Genomic DNA, 9965 nt, shown 5'->3' with positions numbered 1-9965 from the left:
TAACACCAAGATATCTCTTAAATATTCAGTTTGAATAATGAAGAGATTTTACCCAGAGATAGAAAATCCATTATTGAAAAAAACATAACCTTAAATCTTAATTTTTTAATGACTTTGTCTTATTTTAAGCATAAAATGGACTTCTAATAATGACAAAAACTGTAAATGGTATTATGATACTCTTGTTCAACTTTTGTAACATTTATGGTTTAAAAGTCTCAAAAATTGACAACTACTATGGCTCTTTGGGGTCAAGACGAATACATTTTCATAAATTGTTTCATTTCTCGCAAGCACGGTCATTATGCTAATGGATTTCATTGGGGCAAACGTAACTGTCCTATTACAGAACTCTATGGTCGGTTTTCCTGAAATCGGTGAATAAAAATTCCCTAAAGGTAATGCCAAACACATTAAACTCTGTTAACATTGTTATTATGTCACAGAAGAAGAATTAATGTCAAGCACTATAAAATAATTATGAAATTTTGCTTATAATATAATTAACTACAAATAGCATATTCTTTTTATTAAAGCAAATATATGAGTTGTCATTTGGACAAGTTCTGGTGTATTTATATATAAATACCAATAATTTATACATTTTCTGATACATCAACTTCTAAGGAAATAACAATAGTTTGGCTGACATTTCTTTATGAATGGGTTTTGCCTGTGTGAATGGTTTCTGACATTCCTATATGAATGGCAAAGGAAGTGAATGATTTTCATACAGGAAATCATTTCATATAGAAATTTCATTCCTGTATGAAAATCATTCCCTTCCTTTGCCATTACAGGATATAAGGGAGAAATTAATTTTAAGGTCCAAAATTAATACGGGTTCAAAGGTCATGAGGACAGATTCAGTTTGTCTGAAGAATGACATTTCCATCAAATTACATCTGATGTATCTGAGAAAGTTCCTAAAGGTTGTAATAATTTCAAGGGTAAAAATCTGCCAGGGTTCTTTTGTCTTTTGTTTAATTCTCATTCTGACAAAAGTAATCCTCTCTATCCAAATCTGTATCAAAATACCTAGAAAACTTTGTCTTCTAAAGCAGACCTCTCCAAATGTAACATGGTGTTTCCTAATATCCAAACGTCCATGTGAGTTCCGATGTTTGAAAAGTCCCGAGTGAACTCCGACAGGATTCGCCTCGGGTACCGTGTTTCAGGACGTCAGCCAGCCCGGGCACTTTCCTTGTCAGAGAGAACGCACAGAAGGGACGGCCGTGGCCCTTTGGGGTTTACATCTGTTGCTCCCGTTTTCTACCTAAGCTGCTGTCGCCTTTGTACGTGCAGCTTTCGTTGTTTTAACAGTGGAGTGAGGAAAGAAACCAGTGCTTTCCTTAACCCGTCTCCAGGGAACAACGGGAAACTCGGTTTACTGCAGAGCTCTAAAGACATGACCCTTAGAAGAGAAGGGGGAAATGTCTTATTTTTTCTTACCAAAAAGGACTCCTGGGGCTACTGACCCACAGGTGTCTCAGTGAGATGCCTATCCCCTGGAGTCAAGGGTCAGCCAGTTAACTATTGGAATAAATCAATCGTTTCTAAGGTGTGTTCAGGTAATTCCTTATTTCCTTGAATTAACTTTGGAGTTCCTTAAAAGCAGCAGCCATCAAAGGAGTGTGTGTTATAAGGGTGGTTGTTGTATTCTGCACCTGACAAACCACCGTCACAGGTGCAGGTGTGTGACATGAAATAACTAGATATCCCAACTTGATAACTCGCAGGGACGATGCCTTCTGTATACCACCGGCAGGTGGATGCACTCTACGTATTTGCTAGTGGACTCACTGGAGCAGAATGCCATACAGGGTATCATGTCTTCAAAAGATTGAAGACCACTGTTTTCTCTTACAAAGCTCCTTCCTTATTCAGCCTTTCAGCCCCTCTGCTTGCTCAAGTAGATTAAAAAAAAAAGTGAAACTGGCTCTCTTGCATCGTGTCAGCACACTCATGAGACAACGCCCTTACGTTACTGTGTAAGCGTGCACAGGATGAGCATCCGTCCTGATTTGCCTGGAACAGTCCAGATTGAAGCCCATGGCAGGATAATTATTAATAATGCCCTTGTTTACTCTCAAAAGTGTCCCAGTTTGAATGATCAATTATATGATCATAATAACGAAGGTTTTTAGGAAGATGAGTCTGTAATACTCAGTGACAATGTTTCCTTCCTGCTCCCCTGGTTTAACCAAAACTCAGGGAACTAACAGATCAAAAGGAACTCCGTTTCGAAATATTAAAAAGCTTCTCTATTTCAATCATAAGCCAATCACCTGTGGTTACTGTACTATTTTAGTAATGATCAACTTTAATAGATTCCACTTATATATTTTCATCTCTTCCCTCCAAAAGAAAAAAGAACAATGCATTATTATCAAGCAAAAGATGAGTGGTAATAATACAAGAAACAAGGAACATATAACAGTTTTTTCATTAACAATCCAAACACTACAACACAGAGAATATACAACTTAAAAATGAAAATACAAATTAATGAAAAACAGGGTACATGTCTTATTAGCAATGCAAAAGACCAGCTTAAGCATAGTTTCTCTAAACCAACAATTAATAAAAGAAAAGTGCCCTTTTCTCAAATATGCACAAAAATATTTCAGTCACTTATAGGGAAAAATTAATCAAAACTTTCTGCTAATTCTATATTACAGCATGTATTACTAATGGTTTACAAAACTTAAGCATCTTCTTACACTTAAAATTTACAATCTTTACCAATCATTACACACTCATTCAATCCAGTCTGTCAAAAATAAAATTATTTCATTTCTATTTATTATGAAATAATTATTGATATGTTGTGAATCACAGTGGTGAATAACTATGATGGGGAAGTGATCAGAATAATGTGATGAATCTAAACTGGGCCAAGGATCAAACAGAAAAACCACCTCTGCCTGGCACATTTGTGTATTGACTTCTGCAATGCTTCTAATACTTCTAAAAGAATCCTAATTGTACATTTTCCCACTCTAAACAAAATCTAAGATTTTCATATTTATACTTCTGTCCACTTCCAGAGTTTATTCCAAGTCTACCCAGCCACGCCACCAGGCAGGACGCTTCCTCCTGCATTCCTGTCATCCCTACAAGTCTGAGTCCAGATGAAAACAATTAAGCAATAAGGACTCAATAATATGCCCCTTTTCTTCTGCATGTTTTGTGATTCCCACTTTTATGAAGTAAATTCCATGAGAAACTGTACAATCCTAGGTACAGCTCCAGGATGCAAATGAGAAATAAAACATTTAAATTTCAATTTTTCAAGCAACAATACCAATGTCCACTGCAACCCGTGTCTCCGAAGGAGTTCTGCAAGTTCATGCTTTTAGCCAGCGTCTTACAATAAGTCATGTTTCACGGGTGCAGTTCTAAAACTAACAGCCATGGGAACTCAAGACACTATCTCCTTCCAAGCCACCACCTGTACCACAAGCACCTACAGTCAGTGTCAGCCTCAGCTTTGAGCTTTCTGGTTCATGTCCAACAACTGCATACCAAGTTGATTAACATTCACATAAAGTGGCAAACGTGAGGATGGAGAAGCAAACTGCAGTTCTGGAAAGGTTTCCAGCGGCTACCAAGCGGCCCTTTGGTGTCATTCGCTGCTGCTGCTGCTGCTGTTGCCACCGTCCTCTCCCTTCGGGGAAGATGAACTATCTCGGACGGGCAGCAGGTCATAATGACAAGGGATGTGACTGTTCTTTGGGAGGTCGTATGGATCCTGGCTGAGATGCCCGTTATTGCTGAATATTCCTTGGACAACACTCACTGTAGGTTCTGTGATAACCAAGGACACGTTAATTTATCAGCAATGGAAATTTTTTTTAACAAAGAATATGGCATTTCTTGCAAATATCAAACACACAAAAGGAATTTTTCTAAAAATATAAGGAAATATTGGTTTTAAAAACATGAATCCTTTATAATCACACAGGGGTGGCAACTCTGTGATTGTTGGGCTGACTGACATGCACAAATGGTGTTTAGAACAAAAGGACGACCACATGGTTGGGTGGGACCACAACGAGGGGATGTACAGAAACCCTGGATCCGAATCACTGTCTGAAAAACACTTTGGGGATAATCTAGTCCAAACGCCCTATTCTACAGGTGAAAAGACTCAGGTCATTCAAGGTTAACTCAATTCACGGAAACATTCAACAGTTCTCGACTTTAGGACTCCAGGCTCAAATTTTCGGCTGAGTCCCCATTCTACTGTGGCAGGCTTTGGGGACAGTTTAAAGGGCAATTGTTATTGACTTTTCAAAAATAAATTTAGTTCACTCTGGCTTCCATTTTTAAAAGCTGTCTTAATACTTTAAAAATGAATTGTTTTACAAATATTTTTCGGTTACATGTCTAGCCTGAAATGAATCACCAGGGATAAATTAGCCACCTCATTTAAAGTTGTAGAGAATTTTTAAAAGTTAAAATCATAAATACTAACAGAGATATAAGAAAAGAGAGAGAGAGAGAGAGATAGAAATAATTAAAACATATAGCCCTACTACCTAGCCAATGGTGGTTCTGGTATGCTTTATCATTTCCCAAATAGTATTTGCAAAGGGCAATCAAAATAATTCTAATTTTAAATTGAATTCTTATTAATTTGTAGCAGATTCAGATCTGAGAATATTATTGATATATCAGACAAGTTTGAAAGTAAAATATTTCGATACTACTGTAACTGTTTTATTAGTATAATGAATAAAACCAGGAAATGGAACCACCTGTTTAATCCATTTGAACCATTTGTTTTGGCTAACTAAATATATTAGCTAATGTGATATATATGCTTTTTCTATGTGAGTGCTAAAATACTCACTATGGTTACAAAACAAAAGATGGATGACAGGTGGAAAATAAGGAATACCTACTTTAAATTTTCTAAATGGTACTTTCCTTGAACAATTCATTTGAAACCAATTAATATGATCACTGCAAACACAGGTTGCATCTTAAATATGGACCATTACTTTCCATAAGATTTATATGAACTGCAATTACTGTATTCCCAAATACTTTAAATTCTTTTAAAAAAAATCTTATGCACTAGGTTCTTCCCATGGTTAGAACTCACCAACTTCATAGACATTCCTGTTGGCTGAAGCTGAGTTATTGATCTCTGCGTACGGGGAGTCTCTTCGCGCCGGTGATTTCATCTCCACGTAGCCACATTCTGAGTTTTTTGGGATAAGTACAGGTGGGTCTTTGATAGTAGCATATGGGTTTTCAGAGCTGCTTAGGGAGCAGGTACTTGAATTATATTCAGAATTCTTCGCTAGGTCTGTGAAGAGAAATGGGAAGAAAAAGCAAACGTTGTTTCATGGCAACATCATTTCTTGATGATAATTTACTTGGGCAGTTTACTTCTTTTTCTTTATAGCTAGGTTCCTATAATTATATGCAAAGAAAATACTACTATACGTTTTCTACTTATTTTGGAGAGAATTTGCTGTAGAATTGCCCATCTATAAAGCAATTTTAGCACCTCTCTCAGGTGAGTATCTATGTAAATATCACGGATCTGATTTCATTTTGATGGTCACATTCCAATGTAACCAATTCCATTTTATTTTACTAATAGAAAATGTGCTAACAGAAGCCTTTGAGATCAGTCAAGAAGCCAGCTGCTGATGGCCCCGGGAGCACCAGGAGGGCCCTATGATCGTGGTGAGGCGGCGTCTGTGCTGGGAGGATTCCCTGTGAAACCTCAGTACCGGGCACCTCGTCCCTCAAACTCACCCTGAAGAGCCGACCTCAGCCTACATGTGAACGTGCTGACCTTTTCTTGTTTTCCCTGCTATTTCCATTTTTACATTTCTCTCTCCCCATAAGCCTATTTCTTTCAAAGGAAATATGAATGTTTCCTCAGCTGATTGAGTCTCTTATTCCCCAAGACTTAAGCTCTAACAAGATCCACCTACGGCCGCTCTCCTGCTGTCAGTCAAACGTGTTTCTGCGTTTGGTGTAGTCACCTAGCAAGCCGGCATTCTCTCCACACTGCCACTCTAGCTTGTTTAAAAAATATTTCAGTCTCCAAGATAAAATATCGTTTTAAAAAAAGTCTGATTCTGACATATGTATTTCTTCCTCAAATTTACACCATACCTTTTAAGGATTTTCCCATATAGCTTCTGTCAAGTCCAAAAGCACCTGGGATAGAGGAAGAAAAAACACCCAGTGAGAACTGAAAGGAAGAGAAAACCCCTCTAATATTCCAGGTCATGGAGGAGGATCTCCCCACTGCAGCGAATAATCGAGGCTGCTGCTTCTCAAGCCTGTACCCCACATCAGTTGTGCCAGCTGTCCACAGTGTTTAGAATTGCACAAACACACACACACACACACACACTCCAATCATTCACAGTGACTTCGGAAGAGGCTGATCAAAACAGGGTAGACACTGAGGCACAGAGGTGAATCAGTATGCTTGAGTCAAGGTTGTCCAGTGAAAAGCAAGGACACAGCTAACACTAGAACTGAAAATTCACACCTGTGTGCAGATCTCTCCAGGCTCTGATGGCTTTCAAATTACCACTATTCAGTTATAGTATTGCCTCCACTATAAGCATGTTTCCTAAAGACTGGAAGCTTCAAACACTGTTGACTGACACTTTACAGGCAATACTAGCTCTTGGTCATCTTTATTCAGTTTTTATGTTAACAATTTGACTTTTCCAGGTATGGGGGCAGACTTATGTATGAGCCTAGACAGCTCCCTTGTTTTAAAATGACTGGCCCTTATTTCTTGAGGATCAAGAAAGAAACAGGAGTGTTTCTGCTCACGCTGGGAAAACTTAAGTATGTAAGCAAGTGAGAACATGCAACCACTTACGGAAATCAATCAGGTCACAAGCATCTTGTGTAAAATATAAGCATTTAATCACAGATTGATAATATTACCAAAAAATAAGAGGACATTACCTAGCCCATTTTATACCACCTGGTGTATAAATACTAAATTGCATTGTTAATACCACATAGGAATCAAGGATTCTATTGGAGCGGTGTTTTGACAAAGAGGAAAAAAGCCAATAGATTAGGAAACAAAGGACTTAGATTTCATCACTTATTATTCATATGACTTTGGGCAAGACGTTCAACTTTCTGAGTGTCAATATTCTCATCTCTAAAACGGGGAAAACAAAACTTGCCTTCCAGCTTCATGGGGCTGTTACCGTCATTAAGTGAAACAGAGCGTATGAAAAGGCTTTGCAAACTCTGGAGCACCAGACAAATCAGTGGTGTTGCAACTACTGTGACACTTACTGTGTCACACTAGGCTCAGCCGCAGTCTATCTATCACCACTCCAAGGCACGTTCAATGATCTTTTTTAAAAAGTTCTTGGGTTAAAAGCAGAGAGTACAGTGCTGGTTGGTGACAAACACCCCAAATAAAGCACTTGCTATTCCCCTGCCACGGTGCCTGCATCTCTTAGCCCGATGTTAAGCTCCAGTCCCGATGGTGCTATCTCGTGGGCACCACAGAGTAAGGACACAGCGCTGTGGAGAAAGCGGAGGCTCCCCTAAAGGGACAGGGTGTGCAAAACCTCAGTCACTGTGGGACAGGAAATGGGAACATTTCCTCTCTCGGTCTGGGCTGTGAAGGGTTTCACCAAGCTCCCACTGGGGGAAAGGCACAGGGTTATGCAAGGGGTAGGATAAACGGGTGCGTGGTAAAGAATGCCCCTTACCAAAGAGAGGCTTGGCCTTTGCCCTCGGCTCCTGGGAGGTATCTCTACGTCCACAGAACGCGCTGCCCAGTGGGAGCGTTTTGTTTACTTGGGGGCCGAGGGCTACACTGGATAGTGGGACAAGGTAATTTATCACAGGGGGTTTGGGCCTTGTGGGCTTCTGGAGGGGCAGAGACTAAAGGTCAACACCACGAGCAGTGAAGCATGTCTACATGACCAAGCCCCCCCAAAACTCTGGATCTGAGGGCTGAGGTGAGTTTCCTGGCTGGCAGTATGCTGTGTGTGTGGTCACACATTATTGCCAGGACAAGTCAGCACTGTCCGTGACTCTACTGGGAAAGGACAAGTGGAAGCACCATACCTGAACCTTCCTGGACTCTGCCCCGTGTGTCTCTTCCCTTGGCGGATTTTAATCCGTATCCCTTTGTTGTGATAAACTATAACCGTGAGTACCACCATTCAGTGAGTTCTGAGAGTCCTTCTAGCAAATTACTGATCCGTAAGGTGGTCTTGGTGACCCCCGAACTTGCAGTTGACGTCAGAAGTGAGGGTGGTCTTGGGAACTCCTAGACTTTGTAAAGAGACTCCATGAAGATGGCGCAGGGCCTGTGGCCTCTGACAGCGACCTCATCACGGAGCTCTGCCTCTGTTCTTCTTTGACAAGTTCTCCGGCAGCAAAGTCTTGTGTCTAGCTGCGCAGTGGCGAGCCCTCCCCAGGGGGTTAGGGAGAGAAGTAGCAGGGAGTAGGTAGTAAGTTGCATTGACAGGAAGAAGAGCTGGGGCTGTGGGACCAGCGACCCCTGCCGGATTGTGTCCCTCTGCCTTGGAGGATCAGGGAGCTGTTCTAACAGGGGAGCAGGCAGGCTTCCTCATAAACTCCCATATGTACCAATTCCGGGCTCAGAGCTTTCAAATTCTTGGTTTAATCTAAGTCACACAACGAGCCAGTACACGGTCATCACCCCAACTTTACAAGTGAACAAATCAACTCTGACAGGGTAAGTGATTGGCCCAGTGCCATGTCTCAGGGCTTCGTGTGTCAAGCTCAGGGCTCTTTCAGATACCATCACAACTATCCCATCATTTAAAACGCCCACACACTTCATCATCCACAACATGTCTCACTGGGCTCTCTGTGAGGAAGAACTTCTGTGCAACAACTTTACAGGGACATTAAATGCAGAATTACTCTTGGGTGGGAATAAACCAAAGAGATCCAGAATTTCCAGTGAAGATTCTAAGTTCCCAACATGAGTCTCTTGGGTCTCACTGAGACAGAAAGCAGAGGTGTTTATATACAACCAGTGCGGTGATTCTGTGCGTTTAAGAGTAAGGACGAATTACAGTAGGTTAAGATAGAACAAGAAGACTTTTCCCTCATTAGTACTGGTTATCATTTTATTGATTATCAATTTATATACTTTTTGAACTAAATTATAACTAACTATAATTTAGACTTTTAAAATCTGCTTTAATGTTAAATGATGTTACCAATAAGCATATTGTGAATCTGATACATAAATAATTTTACTGTGTGTTTAGAATACACATCCTATTGATAACAATGGTATTAAATATAAAATACAAGTAAAAGTTAAGAATCCATACACATTTTTCTACTAAAACATTTTTATGTCTGTAGTAAGAAGCATTCCAGGGTCTACAGGGATCAGTTCCTATGACTGGGGGAGGGAATCCGGCGTCCATGGTGTTCACAGAAGCAGCAGAAAGGACGAGTCAGAAGACCAACTTTGAAATCTGGCTTTACCCCTTTCCTTCCGTGAAATTTTGGATAAGGAAGTCAACCCCTCTGTGCTTCCCAATTTATTTCTCTATAAAACAAGATTCATGGACCCTTTCTACCCAACCCTGGGTAGGGTTGTCAGGTTTAGCAAATAAAAGTACACAAAGTTCAATAAAATCTGAATTTTAAAGAAACAACAAATAATCTTTAGTGTATGTCCCATGTGAGATTTGTGATACATTTATGCAAAAATGTCTGTTGCTTATCTGAAATGCAAATTTAAGTGGGTTTCCTGGAAATCCTACCAACCAAATAAACATATGTGAAAGGGTTTGTCACCCATAACATGCTGCACACACGTAAGTTCCTATGCCATCAAGCTCCTCCCTGAAAATACGGGTACATGCCTGGAAACTGCACCACGTACTCAATGGTGTATCACAGAAGTTCTCTGAGAGGCCAAACATCCCCACCCCTTTTTCCGGAGGTCC

General features: G+C 40.1%; 1 protein-coding gene across 1 annotated transcript in view; it reads right to left on the bottom strand.

Annotated features, from left to right (window-relative positions):
• Positions 1-3628: 3628 nt before the first annotated feature.
• MEGF10 (multiple EGF like domains 10) overlaps positions 3629-9965 on the bottom strand; it is a 116146-nt gene continuing 109809 nt past the window's right edge. Inside the window, exons 22-24 of the mRNA XM_069492240.1 lie at positions 6145-6189; positions 5114-5320; positions 3629-3810 (exon numbers count right to left, since the gene is read on the bottom strand). Coding sequence (XP_069348341.1) covers positions 3629-3810; positions 5114-5320; positions 6145-6189 — 434 coding nt within the window. The remainder of the gene's footprint in view (positions 3811-5113; positions 5321-6144; positions 6190-9965) is intronic.

Source organism: Eulemur rufifrons, chromosome 17 (genome assembly GCF_041146395.1).
Source record: "Eulemur rufifrons isolate Redbay chromosome 17, OSU_ERuf_1, whole genome shotgun sequence".
Lineage (NCBI taxonomy): Eukaryota > Metazoa > Chordata > Mammalia > Primates > Lemuridae > Eulemur > Eulemur rufifrons.
The sequence above is the reverse complement of the archived record's forward strand: the minus strand, read 5'-3'. Positions and strand labels throughout refer to the sequence as shown.